This window comes from Sminthopsis crassicaudata, chromosome 3 (assembly GCF_048593235.1).
Source record: "Sminthopsis crassicaudata isolate SCR6 chromosome 3, ASM4859323v1, whole genome shotgun sequence".
NCBI classification, from domain to species: domain Eukaryota; kingdom Metazoa; phylum Chordata; class Mammalia; order Dasyuromorphia; family Dasyuridae; genus Sminthopsis; species Sminthopsis crassicaudata.
In genome coordinates, this window is record NC_133619.1 from 585846981 (window position 1) to 585866890 (window position 19910).

Sequence of the window (19910 nt, forward strand, 5' to 3'; positions counted from 1 at the left end):
CTATCTAGACAACCTGAGTTCTCACCTAGTAATCCTAACATATATGGAGTAAAGGTACCCCAGAACATTAATTACTTTCCCTAGAGGTACTTAATGGCATATCATCCATATGCTGAAAGGAAAAGCTAAATGACTTTTAGAAAGAAATAGATAATAAAATTATAAGAAAGTTTTGTTTTAAAACATACCTAAGCACAAAATAAGCAAAAAAGAAATTAAGTATGTGAATAAGATTTTAGACAATTATTAAATAGGAATAGGAATTAAATAGGAAATTAAAATATACCTATTTCTCAGCTATATATAGCACATATGTATAGCAAAAAAGAAATATTAGACACATTCTTTTCTAATTCTAATACAGTAAGTATTTAATTAAATAAAAGGACCTCCAAAAAAAAAAAAAAGATTAACAATGAACTGAAAGCTAAATAACGTAATCCTAAATAATGGCTGTGAAAGAGCAAATCATAAAAATAACAGATACTTTCACTAAAATTAAGTCCAACATTGAGACACCATACCAAATTTTTGATGATGAAGTCAAATAGTCCATGAAAGGGAATTTATATCTCTTAACATATATGTGTGTATATGTATAAAAGAGAAAAAAATATATCAATTAACTTACAAGGAAGAGAGTAATAGAAGAGAAAAGTGAATAATTTTTATTATAGAAAATTAAAAAAAAACTTGACATAAAATCAGTTCATTGAAGATATAAAGGAAAGCAATTAATTGGGCAGGAAAATGTTTGCAATATGGTTTTCTTATACAGGTTTGGTTGAAATATATAAGCAGATAATCCATTAGCATATTAATGGTCAAAGGAAAGGAAAGCATATTAAACCTTTTAAATATACAGACAATAACAGAATTAGATTTAAAAGGATAACTAGGACAGTTTTTAGAACTAAAGTGATGTGGGCATGTGTGTGTATCATATATATATATATATATATATATATATATATATATATTTTTAAGAAAGAAAAAATACTACAATAATGAGATTCAAAGTTTATTTTAAAGATCTTTTTATATGGAAATGTTCAGGATTCTTGACCGTAAAACTCAGAATGTTAAAGAATATTATAAGACCCCATGCCTCCTAGGTTCTTTTCTTTGCAGTACAGATCCTTGACACTGTATATAAGAGGAAAAGTTGATTCTTGATCAAAAAAGAATCCTCAAAGAGTAAAAGAACCTAAAGAAAGGGGAAAGTGACAAGATGTCAGGTATTCAGTGGTGGCTTGGAGGTATCCTTACAACTACATCACTAGCACTCAATCATATCCCATAATTCTCCAAATCTGAACCCCCTCAGTGACAATTAGAAATTGACTCTTCAGTTGAGATAGGCATTCCTTTAGTTATACTGAGATTTTTTCTTATTCATGACTTAAAGAATCATTTTCTTCTAGTGTTCTATCATCTAAACTAATCTATATGAGTTGTCTGATTATTTATTGATGTTTTGTTTGCTTGTTTCTATGCAATAAGAATTTAGTGAGAAGAAAACTAAACTGACTGAGAGCAAATGAACAAATTCCTTTTCCTTTAGAGCCACTAAAGAAAGAAGTTTCCAAAATGAATTCCACCCCCCAAAAACATCATGCCACATCATACCTTAACATTGCAAATATCTACTACATCATAGATAGATATAATTTAAACGCAATTTTATTCTTGGAAATAGGAGAGTGAAAGAATGAGCACTTAGACATCAGCTTTCTTTTAATATGTCATGCACAGGCCAATTGAATCCATATGACACATACCAAGCCAGTCTGTGTTAAACAGAGTTCTTCATTAGAGTCAAACAAACAAAAAAAAGTCACTTGGACTGTCTATCTTATTATATCTCATTATTACCAACATGAATTAGAGGATCTGTGTTCAAATTCTGCACTTACTATGTGATACTGAGTACATTGCACTATATCATTTTGCCAAATCTATAATACTATGATCCGCATAGCTTTTCCTATATCCTTCTTCAATATTTCAATAAATATATAGCTTTATTCAAATTAACCCTCTATACCTAATACAATCTACAATCTAGCTACACCCTCTAATCCCATGTGATTCTTGTCCATATATTCCCATAAATCTTCCACAGGGGATAGACCCAATATTTTAGAATTCTTATGTTAGGTCTATTCATATTCCATGGATAAAAATTCAATATTTAGGCTATCTGTTATCTTTTGCTCAATTCTGAATGGTTGCTAGAAAAGATCTTCTACTCTCCTCCATGAAACTGCCTGTTTCCATGCTTTCTATTTTCCCTTCTTAGTAGTTCCACCCAACACACTTTTACATGAAGTATGGCTAATGTATGAAGTGCTCCTTGGCAATTGCAGTGGACTAGGTGACTCTGTTACAGATCTTAGCTTCCAGATCGCTCAACATTTTCAAATTTACAAAGTAGAAATCTGTTTTATTCCATTTGTGACATTCATTCTTCTAAGAACAGCAAGAAAAAACTTCAGAGATAGAGAAAATAGTCACTATATTCTGTAAGATTCATGACATCTGTATGGTAAAGAAATTCCCCTATTGAGTTGCTTTCAGCAGTTTTGCCTCCTGAAAGACCCTATCTTTAGCTGTTCACTCTGCTCTGACCTTTTATTGTTGGGTGTCAGGGTAAAACAGCCTACAGGCTCTGCCTCAGTTTTCATTCTTTTGCTTGGCTGTTGTGAAAGGAGCAAGAACCTAGAAACTCAGTTCCTACTTCTCTCCCATTTAGCATCTATGGAACTCAGCATTTTGGTGGCTCAGCCCCTCCTTTCCTTTTCTTTCTTCCCAGGGGACGCTATAGAATTGAACCATCCTCTAGTGTATGTTTGTTCCCCTAGAAATTTTCTGAGTATAGATTAGCCTTATAAAATAATGGTGATATAGATAAATATCTGGTATTTATGTACTACCTTAAGGTTAATTAGGTGGTTTATGTAAGTAACTTCTATTTCAAGAAGTATCCACATCAGTCATGATCACTTCTAACTTAGTTAATCTTCACACTTTCCAGGACTTTTACATATTCCTCTCAAATTCCTCCTCCACTTTGATGTAAGTTCTTTTTCCATTCTTCCATTAGAATGTCACTTGTGGGTATGGGTTATTTTTCTTTTTGCTTGTATTTTAGCACAGTGCTTTATATATGGTAAGCACTTTATAAATGACTGAGGACAAAAGAAAAATAAATGTCAGTCAAAATCAGATTTCTTCATTGAGTTGCAGCAGTATAGGGGGATTGAAGAGACCCACATAAAAAAGTAAAATAATGCCATAATGCTAAATTCAAGAGCCTTTTATTGGGCACGTTTTAACTCTACATTTGAAGGCTTAACAATTGAGGACACTCAATGAGATAGGAGATACAAGGAAAACTTTTAAGCAAAGATCATGGTTCAGTTGTGATAATCTGGGTCACAACAAGAGATGGAAATGAGTTCAGTGATGATCATCTAAACAAGCTCTTCCTTAGCTTTCATGTTTCTCCTTTAACTCTTCATAAGAAGTGTGGCTTTCCTGTAATTCTTCCTAAGTAGCTTGGGAATTAGCTAGGATCCTGATTCTTATGCCTAAGTAACACATACTTCCCACAGGGGCTATGATATCTACTGATAAAAAGTAGGGCAACCCACCTTACTGAGGTAGCTTCCCAACAGTTCAGGACTCTGGAAATCTCTTTTTTTTTTTTTTTTATTAATTTTATAATTATACATTTTTTGACAGTATATATGCATGAGTAATTTTTTTATAACATTATCCCTTGTATTCATTTTTCCAGATTTTCCCCTCCTTCCCTCTACTCCCTCCCCTAGATGACAGCCAATCTCATATATTTTACATGTGTTACAATATAACCCAGATATAATATATGTATGTAAATCCAATTTTCTTGTTGCACATAAAGTATTGGATTATGAAGATATAAGTAACCTGGGTAGATAGACAGTAGTGCTAATATTTTACATTCAATTCCCAGTGTTCCTTCTCTGGGTGTAGTTGTTTCTGTCTATCATTGATCAGATGGACGTGAGTTGTATCTTCTTTATGTTGAAGATTTCCACTTCCATCAGAATACATCCTCATACAGTATTGTTGTTGAAGTGTATAGTGATCTTCTGGTTCTGCTCATTTCACTCAGCATCAGTTCATGCAAGTCTTTCCAAACCTCTCTGTATTCGTCCTGCTGGTCGTTTCTTACAGAGCAATAATATTCCATAGCCTTCAAATACCATAATTTACCCAACCATTCTCCAGTTGATGGCATCCATTCATCTTCCAGTTTCTAGCCACTACAAAAAGAGCTGCCACAAACATTTTGGCACATACAGGTCCCTTTCCCCTCTTTAGTATTTCTTTGGGATATAAGCCCAGTAGTAGCACTGCTGGGTCAAAGGGTATGCACAGTTTGATAACTTTTTGGGCATAGTTTCAGATTGCTCTCCAGAATGGCTGGATTCTTTCACAACTCCCAACAATGCATCAGTGCCCCAGTTTTCCCACATCCCCTCCAACATTCATCATTATTTGTTCCTATTATCTTAGCCAATCTGACAGGTGTGTAGTTATATCTCAGAGTTGTCTTAATTTGCATTTCTCTGATCAGTAGTGATTTGGAACACTTTTTCATATGAGTGGATATAGTTTCAATTTCATTATCTGAGAATTGTCTGTTCATATCCTTTGACCATTTATCAATTGGAGAATGGTTTGATTTCTCATAAATTAGGATCAATTCTCTATATATTTTGGAAATGAGGCCTTTATCAGAACCTTTAACTGTAAAAATATTTTCCCAATTTGTTACTTCCCTTCTAATCTTGTTTGCATTAGTATTGTTTGTACAGAAACTTTTTAGTTTGGTGTAATCAAAATCTTCTATTTTGCGATCAATAATGATCTCTAGTTCTTCTCTAGTCATAAATTCCTTCTTCCTCCATAGGTCTGAGAGGTAGACTATCCTCTGTTCCTCTAATCTATTTATGATCTCATTCTTTATGCCTAAATCTTGGACCCATTTTGATCGTATCTTGGTATATGGTGTTAAGTGTGGATCCATATCTAATTTCTGTAATACTAATTTCCAGTTTTCCCAACAGTTTTTTTCAAATAATGAATTTTTATTCCTAATGTTGGTATCTTTGGGTTTATCAAACACTAGATTGCTATAGTTGTGCCCTTTTTTGTCCTTTGTACCTAATCTGTTCCACTGATTGGCCGGCCTATTTCTTAGCCAGTACCAAATGGTTTTGGTGACTGCTGCTATATAATATAGCTTTAGATCAGGTATAACAAATGTTACAATACCTGCCATACTTTGCCATTCAGATATTCTTTAAAAACTTTTTTTGTGAAGGGAACTTACTATTTTATAACTCATTCTTCTTGGGAAAGCTATAACCATTAGGAATTTCCTTTTTATATCAATCCTAAATGTTCCTCCTTGTTGTTTTTACCCATAATAGCTGTTTCTGCTCTTTGGAGCCAAGATGATACATTTAATCCCTATTCCATACCATAGCCTTTCAAGGACCTGAAGACAATTGTTATCTTTCCCTATGCTTCTGTTCTTCAGGCCAAACACTTCTGACTCTTTCAATCAATTTTAATCCGCATGGACTGAAGGTCTTTTTCTATTTTGGCTGCTTTCTTCTGAACATTCTTTACATTATTAAATGTCTTTCTAAAAAGGCAGACTCAAAACTGTGTCCAATGATCCAAATGTAGTCTAATTAGGAAAATATACAGTGGAATTTTCACCTCTTTGCTTTTCACAGCTATGTCTCATTTAATGGAGTCCAGAGATTTACCAAATTCTTTTTTTTTTTTTTTTAAGATGCCATAATACACTGGTTGATTCATATGGAATTTACAGCAAAAAAATAAAACAAAACAAAACAAACAAACAAAAAAATACCAAAAAAACCCCAAAAACTAGATTTTTCTAAATTCATATCTAGACATGATTCTTATATTTTGTACTTCTAAAGCTTGGACTCAGACACTCATGTCACATTTTATTTTACTGGATTTATTCCAGTGTCCTAACCTATTGAAATCTTTTTTGAATTCCAACTCTATCATCCAATGCATTAACTATGCCTACTACCTTTGTGTGATCTGATATTTATAATTTGATATATTTTAGTGATTATATGCCCCAAATGTGTATATGTGTGTGTGTTTATGTGTGTGTGTGATATTTTGTATCTATATCTTAGTTATTTGTGTATGTATATGTCTCAATATCTCTTTTTGTATATATATTTGACTGTGCTCGGGTATATCTATGAGTATAGCTGAGTCACTGTGTATTTATGTTTGTGTGTTAGGAGAAAGAAGTACCAGTTGAACAAAGATGATAAACATGGGATAGAATGGCTGTGAGCAGGGATAGGGTCCTAGTTGCAGAAAAAGAAGTTGATTCTGCTATATGGATCAGGAAGAATGTGGGATCAGACCCTGTAGAATAAAAGCAAAATGAGAATGCCTCTTTAAGACTTTTGATTATGTATTTACAACTAAGAACTAGAGCTCATGAAAGTTTATGGTAGCTTTTAAAAATTGGTGGTAACAGAAGCATCAACTATTTTCTTGGAAAATTTCCCTTTTAAATTGCTATAGTTCTTGGCCACAATAATTTTCATTTCATTCACTCTCTTTGTTAATATCATCACCTCCTTTTTTAGTGGCAGTGAGATTCGGATATTGAACTTTAATTCCAGATTCTTTTCATTCTCTTTCTCTAGGAACCCATGGAGAAACTGCACAGTTCCTGATGCCTGCTGTTTCTCTATTAACTCCTTCAGATTCTGTCTTTCCCTGTCAGAAATCTTCTCTTCCAGCAGGTAGAACATGGCATTGAAGAATTCTTGGAAGCTAAGATGTTTGAAACTGTACATTAGTGTGCCACTGAGCCTTGCTGGGGAACCACTCACATTCAAGACTGAGGAGACATCCACTCCATCCAAGCTGTGTCTCCTCAGGTCTTCCTCTGTAAACAGGATCTTCTGCTTCTGCATGCCTTCTGTGGCCAAAGAGCACAAGCCTCTCAGGACAGCATGCTGAATGGGTCTGGATAAATTTTTTCCAGTTGGCAGAAAAATGGAAATATAAGCCATATATATATCAGTCCTATTTTTGAGAACCTTGGTGGGAGACTTGCCTAGTTTCAGCCTTTGTTCCATCCAGCAGCAGATGATCCAGCACATTAGAGGGGCATGGCACTCATCAGAGATAGCCTTGTTTGTCTGCACAAAATCAAAGGCCTTCTTTGCCAGATCATCATTCATGAAATACAAAGAAAAATACTCTTTCTTCTGCTCCTGTAAGAAGCCTAGTATCTGGACATAGTGCGAATTCACCAGCCAAGGCTCTAATTTCTCCAGAGTTGGTGGCCTGATCGTGATGAGCAGAGTTGACTGTGGTAGCAGTTTCTTTTGGATTAAACTCTTCAGGAGAACATGAACAGGATCTTTTTCCTTGACTTTAGAATGGAAATCAGAACTTTGTTCAGCAGAAAAGAACTGTAGCTCATCAAGGTCATCCAGAACAAATAGGAGTTTTTGTGGTTGCCTGAGAATATCAGTAATGGGAACATTGTTGTTCCCACACAACACGGTGATAAGATGATCCACACTGTTTTCTCTCAGAAGGCTCACCTCTTGGCAGCTAATGTAGAAGACATAGTGAAACCTGCCGGTGTACAGGGTGCCAGCTGCCCAGCCCTGAAGGATGTTCCTAGCAAGGGTCGACTTTCCAATGCCTGCAGGCCCCTGTAGCACTACAGTTTGAAGATCATTGGGTGTATTTGTATCAGAATCAAATAGGGTTTCAAGACTGATACTACTTGAATTGTATTGACTTAGAGATTCCAATTGAACCTGGAGGTATCTAGGCTTGAAGAGAGCTTCTTCTTTATCCATATTCCGCAGCTTTTCTCTCAAGTAAGCTAGGTAGATGTCTCTGTAATCTAATCAATTGACAGAATATTCCACATAAGAGACATAGGAGGACACTCCCACACAAGAGAGGTGCTTATCTTGGAGACAAGAGTTCATTCCCAGCAATAGGCAGAATCTTCACCCCAGCTCTATTCTCGACCCCAACTCCATCCCAGTCCTGCCTCCTTCCCTGCCGCAATAATGTATTTCTACTCTACTACTCCTTATGTTTCTAGCTGTCAAAATATATCAAAGTAGACAATTAATGGAATTTGTATTTTATCTTTTATTTCCACAGAAGCTGGGCCTCCCTCAGCACAGGCTATGAATCAGAGTGGTCAAAACCCTTCCTTAACCCAATTCTAATCAGGATTTGAGTATGACATGGATACTTCACTAAATTTTCAATGACATTATTTCTTTGCCTAGCCTATGGAATCAAACACATGATTATTAAATGGAGCTGGTCATATTCCTAGAAAAAAACTAAGGCTAGCTATCCTAACCATATAACCCATTTACTTTCCCAAAATCTTAACCAAAATTCTAGAAAGAATACTTACCTTTTCCTTCTGAAATAGGAAAGTTTTCTGTATGCATGTTTGTACCTGAAAGGAAACACAAAGACAGATTGAGACAGAAAGAAGCGCACACACACACACACACACACACACAGACAAGAAGAGAATGAGATCTTTGCTTTGCAGACTGAGAACAAGGGACCTCAGAGGTCAGCTACTTCAAATCTTTTTTTTTTTCCTTTTTGCAGATGCAAATACAGATTTTGCAGATGAAAAAACTGAGGCTCAAGAAGATCAAATTATATATTTAATTAATGTGGACAAGAACTAAGGAAGGTCAAACACTGACTACAGAGCTAAGGTGCTTTCTACTAAATAGTGCTGCCTTCCCATCTCCTTAGGTTACAACAGGATAAATTCCATTAACTCTATTCATGCTAGAAAAAGCAACAGAGTAGAGTCTTAGGGGAAGAAACAGTCTTATGGTACATTAGTGGTAAATTGAAAAGTGATAGTTCCAGCTTAAAGATAGGCAAGGCCTGATCTGCCAAGCAGACAAACTGAGTGGTGTGAGTATGGAGATAGAGGATCATTATAGAAAATTCCCAGTCTTCCTTTTGCCAGAAGAAATACTTTCTCAGACAAATTTAGACTAGGGTTAAATTTAGCTAAAATGGGGGTATTACACCTAATTTTGCAAGAATATTGTAGAGGGAGGAACATTATACCCAAGAAGAAATATGGAAAGCTGAGGAAAAGAGCTATCATGTATCCCTTTGGTATGTAAGAGCGAGCTCAAACTAGCTTATAAGAAGAGATTGTTAAATTTTCAGTGTGAACAATTACCCTTGTAAATAAAAAATCAGACTTTGAATTATTATTTTTCTGATTATCTATACCTAAAAATGATGAAAAAATATTAATATAGCAAATTAAATTTAAATGTGTACTGCATATCATCTTAGGGATGAGGAGGAAAGGAGATAGAATTTGGAAATCAATTTTTTTTTAATTTAAAAAAAAAAAGTTTTAACAAGTACTTGGGGAAAAACCAAAATATTATTCTAAAAACTCCACTAATTGGGGTTGATTTCTCCTGAAAGGTGCATTCCCTTTCAAAAATATTTAAGGGATTCAGTGAATCTTTGGTTATAGACAAAAACTACTGATCATCAATTTATTGATTATTAACTATCCTAATTAATAAATTGCTTATTGATTACCCCCAATATTGTGTTGTGCATCATTTTATTTTGGGGAGAGGGAGGAGGAAAAGCATATATGGCTATTTAATTAACATTTACCAGCAGAGCCACACATCATTCTGTCCTTTACTACTGAACATGAAAAAGTTGGCTACAGTCAGTGTTTCTATTTCCTCTCCATTTAGTCTCTTCTCAACCTCTTAGAAAATATCAGCATAATATATGGGATTCATGGATTATTCTCCTCCTCTTTCATGCCTATTGAAACTGGTATTCCTGGTCTTTATGATTCTTGCTGTTAAGATTATTTTAAAGTATCTTTTCAATGAGTTGGGCTCTGAATTTCTGGGTCCTAAAGGAGGTGTTAAATTTAACAAATTTCTTATTTTTCCTTCACCTTTCTTCTTGAGTTTGTTTGCCTAGGTAAGATTGATTTAAAACTAGCAGATACTTACCAATACCCTAATACAAAGAGTAGCTATACTAAGTTATTTATTGTCTCTGAAAAGGTAGGGGGATATTTTTTGAAGAAAAGGCCCATTGTACCTCTGGTTTTATTGTTTCTGCTCTCAACATTATCTGCTTATATCTTCATTGTTCCACCATATAGCTTCTCTTGGCCCCAGTGACTAGCCAGGTACCTTACTTCTACTTGATGATCTTTTCCCATCTTGTTTCTTATATCCACATACTGCTGCTGCCACCCCTACTGCTTCCTACCTCACTCACATCATTTTTTAGTTCTACTGCTTTCTAATTCAACCCCTTTCTCTGGTCCTTTACTAACTAATCTGGCACCCATGGAATCTGATTAGCCTTGTGAATCATCTGTCTCAAATTACAAGTTTAGTTGAAGGAAAAAAATGATTGATGATCAGGGACCAGTTCCAACAGGCAAGACACTCACTATATTGTCATTCTGGGACCCTGAAAAAGGTATTACAACCTAATTCAGGAAATTTAATTTACCATTAATTACTGCTTCTCCAAGGGGTTGTGAAACTCTGTCTTCTTTTTGTGGCTTTCTGCTGGGATCCTCTGGTCCCTGGTCTTCTGTTTTGAGGGATGTTACAACTGCAGAGAAAACAAAGTAGGTAATAGAAACTCTCAGGTTCTTCCTCAGTCCATTTAGTCAAGGGCAACAAGGGAGAAAATGCTGCTCATTTGACTGAGGAAGCAGATACTCCCAAATGTAGGATTTGCTCTTCTGCTCTATAATCCTGTTTATATCCTGGATAATCTTCATTTGATCACTCCCAAAGATTGGCTCCACAAGCTGAAGAAGAAAGGGAAGCCAACCTCCATTGTTTTACTTAGCAGGGAAAGCACCAAAATCAAAATCATACAGATTATGGATTGTTAGAAGAACAAAATAAGACAAAACAAAAGAAGTAGAATGATATGGCATATTATAGGCAAAGGCAGTAGAATGAGAGGAGCAGAAAATGAGTTTACAAATGATGGGAAAAAAATGTTTTTTTTACAAGATCTTAAGAGTATGTCCTCAACAAAAACCATAGAATACAAACACATGTACACAAGCATCTAATCGACTCACTTCCTCCTATTTCACTCTTCTCACCCCCATATATACACACTAAGCTTATGTGGAATCATCTCTCTCCTTGCCCTAGTCTCTTCTGAGACTCAGGAAAAAAAGTACAGACATTAAGTAGCATACCATGGCCCTAAGCATTAAACTCCAGAAATGTTTATATGTCTAGAAGTTCAAAACATAACAGAAAAAAACTCTAGCTCTGCTCAAGACAGTCTGCAAACTAACATTTATTAAATATCTACTGTGTGCCATGTACTATGCTAAGCTACTGAATCTGGAAATGAGGAATACAAATGGATTATTTATAATAAGGGATTTTTATTGGCATACAGACTGATTCTCTCATTGTTTCATCCTATTCTTATGGGGTTCTTAGGCATAAAGAGGTCCAGGCTTGAATAAAGGCAGGTTGGTGACTTGCTGATAGAATACTAGGCCTGGAGTCAGGAAGACTTTCACTAAAATCTTATTTAAATCTTGTCTTAGACAGTAACTGTGTGAGTCTGGACAATCCTGTTTGCCTAAGTTTCCTCATCTGTAAAATGAGTTGGAGAAGGAAAGGACAAACTACTCCATTATCTTTGCCAAGAAAATCCCAAATGAACTCCAGAGGTACTGGTTGCATTTGGAATGGAGGCTGGGATTTGAACAAAGGAGATCTAGGTTTATATGTATTTTTGCTTCTTGAGTGCAGGTAATATTTACCTTGTGTCATTTTATCCCAAGCACCTAGCACTGTGCCTGAGACAGAATAGATATTTTAGAAATGTTTTTTGAATTGCACTGTTTGTAGACTTGAAATGTCACTTTTTATTCTTACTAGTTGAATAATCTCTGGTTAATCATTTAATTTCTCTGAACCTCAGATTATCCATTTATAAACTATGGAGCATAATTTGGGGTCAGAAACTTCACAGGATTGTGAAGAAAGTGTTTGCAAAACCTTAGGCAGCTATATAGAGTGGTAATGCTTTACTATTATCATGATTTTAGGGAAGATAGGATAAGATAAATCAGAAAGCTTACCTGGGTGGTACAAGCCCTGAGAAAATAAATTGTAAGAAAAACAGCTGACATTTAAACTGTGCTTTTAAAAAAGTATGTAAAGTGTTTCACATACATTATCTCACTTAATGCATCTGTAATTCAGATACCCTGAGAATGAATCCACTGATTTTTCTTCATACTATTCTGTCTTGAACTTTGATTCTCTTCTGATAAGATTTCAAAACAATTATCTTTTATAAAGGAATCAACCAAAGGGAACTAGAATCTACAGCTAAAAAACAAATATTAGTTTTGTTTTTATTGCTATTTTTGTTGTTTTCCGTCTCTCAAGAAAGAGGAATGAGGGGGAGAACTTAAATGGCAGGTAAGGCTTCTAGTTAGATCTGTTCTCACCTTTCTTAATGGCTTGCTCCAGCTTTTCAGCCAGGTCTCGTTGGTTTATGATTTCAAGAACTGCTTTGGTCACTTCTACTGCGTAGTTTACCCCATAGTGCCTGATCAATAATTCTGCCAAATCCACAGGCTGGGCAGGATGTAACTGACTCCGGGGCAGAGGACCAACATCTTTCAAGGGAGGGTCTTCCAGCTGGAATTTGAACTTCTTGAGTTCTTCTTCAATAAGATCCTCAAGGATGTTCATCAGAATATTTCTCAGAGTGATCTCCATGATTTCTGGTCAGAAATTGGAACAGAAAGCATTGACATTGCCAGAAAAATATGAGGAAATAGACATAAGCTTCTTGTAACAAAAGCAGGATGGATATGATAGATATAATACACACACACACACACACACACACACACACACATATATATAAAATAGTGATTGATTAGCTATTATATAATAGCCTATGTCCCCAAAATTATGTTGTGTTTACCTTATGTGTGTTTCCCATTTACTTCTTTGCATAAATGCTATTATACACACATGGTTGTTTCGTTTTTGTTTTGTATCAGAATCTAATAAAGTACCTTCTGGATTATAGTCTTTAATAAATGTTTGTTGAAAGCTGTGATACATGATAGTGATGATTTGAGGAAAAAATAAATGAAAAGACATAAACTATGCAAAGGAAAGTGAACAGAATCAGGAGAGCATTGTACACAGTAACAGTAATATTGTCAGATGAAAAACTATTACAATGATCTAAGACAATCCCAAGGTACCCATGATGAAGTATACTATCCATTTCAAATGAAAGATTGATTTTGTCCAAATACAAATGGAAGCATACTATTCTTCCTTTGTTTTTACTTGTTTTTCTTTCTTTCTTTTTTTCTTTTTTTCCAACTACATATAAAGACAGTTTTCAATATTTATTTTGTAATATTTTGAGTTCTGAATATTTCTTCTTCCCTTTCTTTCCTTCCCTTTCCTCAAGAGAGCAAGTAATCTAATATAGGTTATATATGTACCATCAAGTTAAACATGTTTACCTATCAGGCACGTTGTGAAAGAAAAAACAGAACAAAAGGGAAAAGCCATAAAAAAGAAAATAGCATGCTTTGTTCTCCATTCAGTCTCTTGTTCTTTTTCTGGATGAGTATAATATTTTCCATCACAAATCTATTGGAATTTTGTAGACAATTGTAAAGTGCAGGAACTTTGAAGAAATATACTTAAGGTTCAGTATGATTAATCCTAGAACAAGGTGTTGACTCAGTAGAATTGATAAGACATTGATTATATAGTTTAGCATGTGAAGTCTCTAGTTCAGTATGATTGATTTAATCTTATAACAAATAATGGTTCCCTAGTGACATAATGATTGGTTTATACTAAGTATACTGTAATGATGTAATTGTAATAGAGTATATAAGCTGGGGACAAACAGCCAGAGACAGACTTCAAGACAGAGACCATACTGTTGGCTCTCCTGCCTTCATCATTTCTCCACTAAAGACCTAGGACTCAGGGCTGGTCCTGAGATCCTCCAGAGAGCCAGTCTGGATACTATATTTTAATGACCTCAGTGTGGGGGCTCTAAAAAGCAGCAGTACATTTTTTTATCCAACTTGGGGGCTCTAGAAAGAAAATTTGGATGTGCAGACTGCTGACTGGCTGATTGGCTGAGACTGCTGACAAAGCCTGGGAGACTGAAGGAGACAATAGACTTTGGACTTTATCCCTGACTATTCTCATGGTGATTATTCTGCTAAAATAAAGGTTGATCTCAAAACCTCCAGAAAGCTAGCCAGAACATTACACACAATATAAAATATTTGGATGTCTATCTGCCAAAACAAACCCAGGAGTTATATGAACACAATTCCAAAACATTTCTTACATAAATAATGTCAGATCTAAAAAATTGGAAAAATCGCAATTGCACATGGGTGGTAAACTTAACATAATAACTATGACAATTCTACCAAAATTAATCTACTTTTTTCAGTGCTACACCCATAAAATTGCCAAAAACTCCTTTATACAGTTAGAAAAAAAAAATAATTAACTCGGAAAAACAAAAAGTCAAGAACTTCAAGGGAATTGAGAAAAAATGCAAGAGAAGGTAGCCTAGCAGTAGAGACCAAAAACTATATTATAAAGCAGCAACAATCAAAATCATTTGATACTGGCTAAGAAATAAAGTGGTAGATTAGTAGCATAGGTTAGCTACACAAGGCATAATAGTCAATGACTACAGTAATACACTATTGATACCCAGAGACAATATGACTAATTTGAAAATATTTCAAAATGATTGTATTTAATCAACAAAATGTTTGCAATCTTGAGGAGGAGGGAATAGCAGAGAGAGGGAGAGAAAATTGGAATGCAAAGTCTTACAAAATTAATATTAGAAACTATCTTTACATGTAATTGGAGAAATCAAATGCTTATTTCTTCTTCTTTCTTTCTTTCTTTCTTTCTTCCTTTCTTTCTTTCTTTCTTCCTTTCTTCCTTCCTTTCTTTCTTTCTTTCCTTCTTTCTTCCTTCCTTTCTTTCTTTCTTTCCTTCTTTCTTTCTTTCCTTCTTTCTTTCTTTCTTTCTTTCTTTCTTTCCTTCTTTCTTTCTTTCTTTCTTCCTTTCTTCCTTTCTTCCTTCTTCCTTTCTTTCCTTTCTTTCCTTTCTTCCTTTCTTTCTTTCTTTCTTTCTTTCTTTCTTTCTTTCTTTCTTTCTTTCTTTCTTTCTTTCTTTCTTTCTTTCTTTCTTTCTTTCTTTCTTTCTTTCTTTCTTTCTTTCTTTCTTTCTTTCTTTCTTTTTCTTTCTTTCTTCCTTTCTTTCTTCCTTCCTTCCTTCCTTCCTTCCTTTCCTTCCTTCCTTCCTTTCTTCCTTCCTTCTTTCTTTCCTTCTTTCTTTCTTTCTTTCTTTCTTTCTTTCTTTCTTTCTTTCTTTCTTTCTTTCTTTCTTTCTTTCTTTCTTTCTTTCTTTCTTTCTTTCTTTCTTTCTTCCTTCCTTCCTTCCTTCCTTCCTTCCTTCCTTCCTTCCTTCCTTCCTTCCTTCCTTCCTTCCTTCCTTCCTTCCCGCCCTCCCTCCCTCCCTCCCTCCCTCCCTCCCTCCCTCCCTTTCTTTCTTTCTTTCTTTCTTTCTTTCTTTCTTTCTTTCTTTTTCTTTCTTTCTTTCTTTCTTTCTTTCTTTCTTTCTTTCTTTCTTTCTTTCTTTCTTTCTTTCTTTCTTTCTTTCTTTCTTTCTCAGAATTTCAGATGTGGTCTGACCAAATCAGAATACAGTGGGTGCCAGCATGTCCCTAATTTTAGATGCTATACATCTTTTTAGTCAATTCAGATTTCATTTTCTCTCTTGACATCTGTATCACATTGAAGACAATGAAATGTCTTCATCATTACTTACTTCATCATTATCATGCCCCTTAGAGTTCACTTTCATTAGCAATTCTAGAGTAGAAAGACTCAGCTTTTTAGAAAAATAAAGAATGAAGAGAGAAAATAGCACTCACCACTGTGTGTATGTCTCTCTCCCTGGGTTTCTCTTTGTCGTTTTTCCTCTCTCTCTTTCTTCTCCCTCTCTCTGAAACTTCCTTCAGATTGTGGATGGGAAGCTATTACTAATATATGACTCTGCAATAGTAAATGGATGCAAGTGTTCTACACTATTTAAAGAGTGAAGACTATAAAATTAGCATGTCACCACAACCTCTCATTCTGACTTCACCCCCCCCTTGACTGAGCCACTCCTATCCCAGCCATGCTGCAGACTAAGAAAAAATTAGAAAACTATTCAGGAACATATTGCATAATTAAGATAATAAGGTTGGGTTGTAACAGTAAGAATATGAATAATACAGAATGACATCTTCTATTTGTATATTACTTTATATTTATATTATATGCACATGAGCACATACACAGACATACACCCACAAAGCATGGAATTCCCCATTTTACTTTTACTAAATTTGACTCCTACACCCATGAACATGTACATACACACACACACATACGAATACACACACACTCACCACTAAATGGGGAATTCCATGCATTGTAGGTGTGAGTCTTTTGAAAGACAAAATTATCATTAAGGAAAGATAAAAAAAAATTTCAGTGGCTCTGCTTTGAACAAAGACTTCTAGCAGATATCTGAATAACAGAAATTCACCATTATAACTATGACAAAAGGGATGGGTATTTATTTGTTTTCCATATTTACAAAAATTAAATTGGAGGAATGAGGGACAAGAATGGAGGCTATCTTACCCCAAAAGAATGTAAACTCTTCAAGAACAAGGACTAACTTTGTAATCGGGGTAGTAGCCTTTCCTTGAAAAGGAAATAAGAATATACATATTTCTCAACTTTGTGCAACACTTTTACAAGAAATAATTATTTTTCAGGGCATAAATACAAAAAATGCATAAAATTATAAATATTAAGTACATCCTTTACTAATGTTAATACAATAAGTACTCAATTAAATAAAGGGAACTTTAAAAAGGATTAAAAATGAACTACAAACCAAATAATTTATTCCTAAAGAATGGATAAGTCAAAGAGCAAATCAGAAAAATAACATATACTTTCACTAAGAATAATGATGACATTGAGACCACATACTAAGTTTTTTATGATGAAGTCCAATATTTCATGAGAGGAAATTTATATCTCTAAACATTTCTATATAAAAAAGAGAGAACAATATGTCAAATAACTTATAAGGAATAGAAAAAATAATAGGGGGGAAATGGACAGTTTTGATTACAGAAAATTCAAAAGGTTGGCATAAACAAAATCAGTGCATTGAAAATATAAAGAAAAGTGGTTAATTTGGCAGAAAAATCTTTGCAATATGTGAACAGAGAATTATTAATGGTCAAAAGAAAGGAACAAACATTAATAAACACTTTAAATACATAGAAAAGAAGAGAACTAGATTTAGAAGGACAATTAGGACACTTTTTCAAACTAATGTAATATGTGTCTATATGTATGTAAATGTAAAGTATATTTTAAAGAAATAAAAAAATGCTACAATAATGAGATTCAAAATTTCTTATAGAAAATTCTTTTTCAGATCTTTTTTATATTGAAATGTCCAGGTTTCTTGTCAGTGAAATGCAGAATGTCAAAGAATATTATATGGCTCCAATGTCTCCCAAGTTCTTTTCTCTGCAGGACAGATACATGACAGTATATATAAGAGGAAAAAATGGGGAATGAAGCAGCTAAAGAGAGGGGAAAGAGACAAGGTATTAGGCATTCAATGGTGGTTAGGAAGTATCCTTAGATATGGGACAACTAGCATTCTATCATGTCCAATGAATCTCTGAATCTGTATTTCCTCAGAGACTACTAAAAACTGACTTTACAAATGAGGTTGCCATCCCTTTGACTATACTGAGATTTTGTTTTATTCCTGACTTAAAGAACCATCTTCTTCGGTTTTCCATCATCTAAACTAATCTCCATGACTTGCCTAATTCTGTTTTATAACTTGCTTTGATAAGTATTTTCTCCTTATTGATGTTTTATTGGTTTGTTGGTTTTTTGTTTGATAAGCATTTGGTGGAGAGAAAACTAAGCTGGCTGAGAACAGATTAATAAATTACTTTTCCTTCAGAATATCAAGAAAAGGGGTTTCCAAAATGAATGCCCCCAAGAACATCATATCCTTAGATACCCTTAAATTGTAAATACCTAATATGACATAGATTGATGTAATTTAAATTCAATATTTCTCTTTGACAAAGGAGAGTGAAAGAGTGAACACTTATCCATCAGCTTTCTTTTCAGTCCTTCCCAGAGACTGAGTTATGGTTGTCTAAATATTAATCCCTATTACATATGAATCATTCAGGATTCTTGTATCTCACTTTCATCCTTAAAAACAAATCCCATATCTTTTATAATTTGTCAATATTTTTTTACCTAATCTGTTTGTGGCATGGAGCTTGAAACAGTGGCTGGCAGAGGCAGAGCCAAGATGGTAGAGAGGAGACAAATCCTTTTCTGAGATCTCCCCATGACCCTCAAACTTCAAGCAAATCCAGCCTCTGAACTGGTTTTGGAGTGACTGAACCCACAAATATTTTGAGTATAATAAATTTCTAGCAGAAAATAATTGGGAGATCTCCAGAAAAGGTCTGTTTCAATCAGGCATAGAAGGAAGTAGGTTGAACACACAGTTGAGAACAGGCAGAGCACAGGCAGGCCACAGACCCAGGGCAATGTGGGTTCCACTCACTGGAAAATCTACTGGGAGGAATCTATAGCAGTATTGGCTACTCTGACTTAGTTGCAAACCAAAAGATCAGCAGATCAGTTGTAAGATATCCAACATAAATAAAAAAGGAAAGAAATAAGCCCCTAAACTCCAGAATATCTTGGGACTTAGCCACGCCTACCCAGAACCATAAATTAGTCAGTACTGACCCAACACAGCCACTGTCACTTGTAGAAAAAGCTTGGATAATCTCCCCTCACCCTAAAAGCAGACTTCATTTTTTTTTTTGAATAAACAAAACAGCAAAAAGAACTATAAACACAGTTTTTGTGGAGAAAGAGAACAGATTTCAAACCCTAAGGACATTCAAAGCAGATTGTCTCCAAATGAAACCCCAAAGGGGGATACGCATTAGTTCCATCTTGAAAAGCTCTCTTGGAAGAATTCAAAAAGGATCTTTAAAAAGAGTTAGAGGAAAAATGGGGAAAGGAAATGAGAACTTTTCAAGAGGTTGAAAAAGAAAACAAATTATCTGAAGAAAACACTTTACAAAATAGATTTATTGAAATGAAAAAAGCATATAACTCCTAACAAAATAGATTTGACAAAATGTAAAATGAAAACAACTCCTTAAAAACAGAATTTGTGAAATGGAAAAAAAAAGCAATGAACAAAACACCTCATATAAAAGTTCATTTGGCCAAATGCAAAAGGAGATTAAAAAAAAAACCTGAAAAAATAATTCATTAAAAATTAGAAATGAACTAATGAAAATTAATGAATAATTTAAACTTCAAGAATCAGTCAAACAAAGCCAAAATTATGAAAAAATAGAAAAAAAATACCTCATTGGAAAACAACTGACATGGAAAATAGATCTAGGAGAAACAACGTAGGGATTATTGGATTTCCAGAAAACCATGATGAAAAAAAGAGTCTAGACATCCTAGAACCAAAAGATAAAATAATCATTGAAAGAAGTCACTGGACATCTATTGAAAGAGACCCCAAAATTAAAACTCTAAGGAA

General features: G+C 34.5%; 1 protein-coding gene across 1 annotated transcript; it reads right to left on the reverse strand.

Annotated features, from left to right (window-relative positions):
* Window positions 1–3304: 3304 nt before the first annotated feature.
* NLRP10 (NLR family pyrin domain containing 10) lies at window positions 3305–16306 on the reverse strand. Its single transcript, XM_074305057.1, has 5 exons — window positions 16159–16306; window positions 12650–12928; window positions 10660–10764; window positions 8528–8572; window positions 3305–7993 (listed from the first exon to the last, which is right to left on the reverse strand). Exons 2-5 carry the CDS (start codon window positions 12921–12923, stop codon window positions 6579–6581), a joined length of 1839 nt encoding a protein of 612 aa, XP_074161158.1. The 5' UTR covers window positions 12924–12928; window positions 16159–16306; the 3' UTR covers window positions 3305–6578.
* Window positions 16307–19910: the final 3604 nt, after the last annotated feature.

What these genes read in the sequence shown, in the direction of transcription:
- NLRP10 (XM_074305057.1), bottom strand. Translation starts at nt 12,923, where the DNA reads ATGGAGATCACTCTGAGAAATATTCTGATGAACATCCTTGAGGATCTT. An exon ending in GGAGCAAGCCATTAAGAAAG is followed by an intron (nt 10,765 to 12,649) that starts GTGAGAACAGAT and finishes TTTTCTCTGCAG; the next exon opens with TTGTAACATCCCTCAAAACA. An exon ending in TCCTATTTCAGAAGGAAAAG is followed by an intron (nt 7,994 to 8,527) that starts GTAAGTATTCTT and finishes TCAATTGATTAG; the next exon opens with ATTACAGAGACATCTACCTA.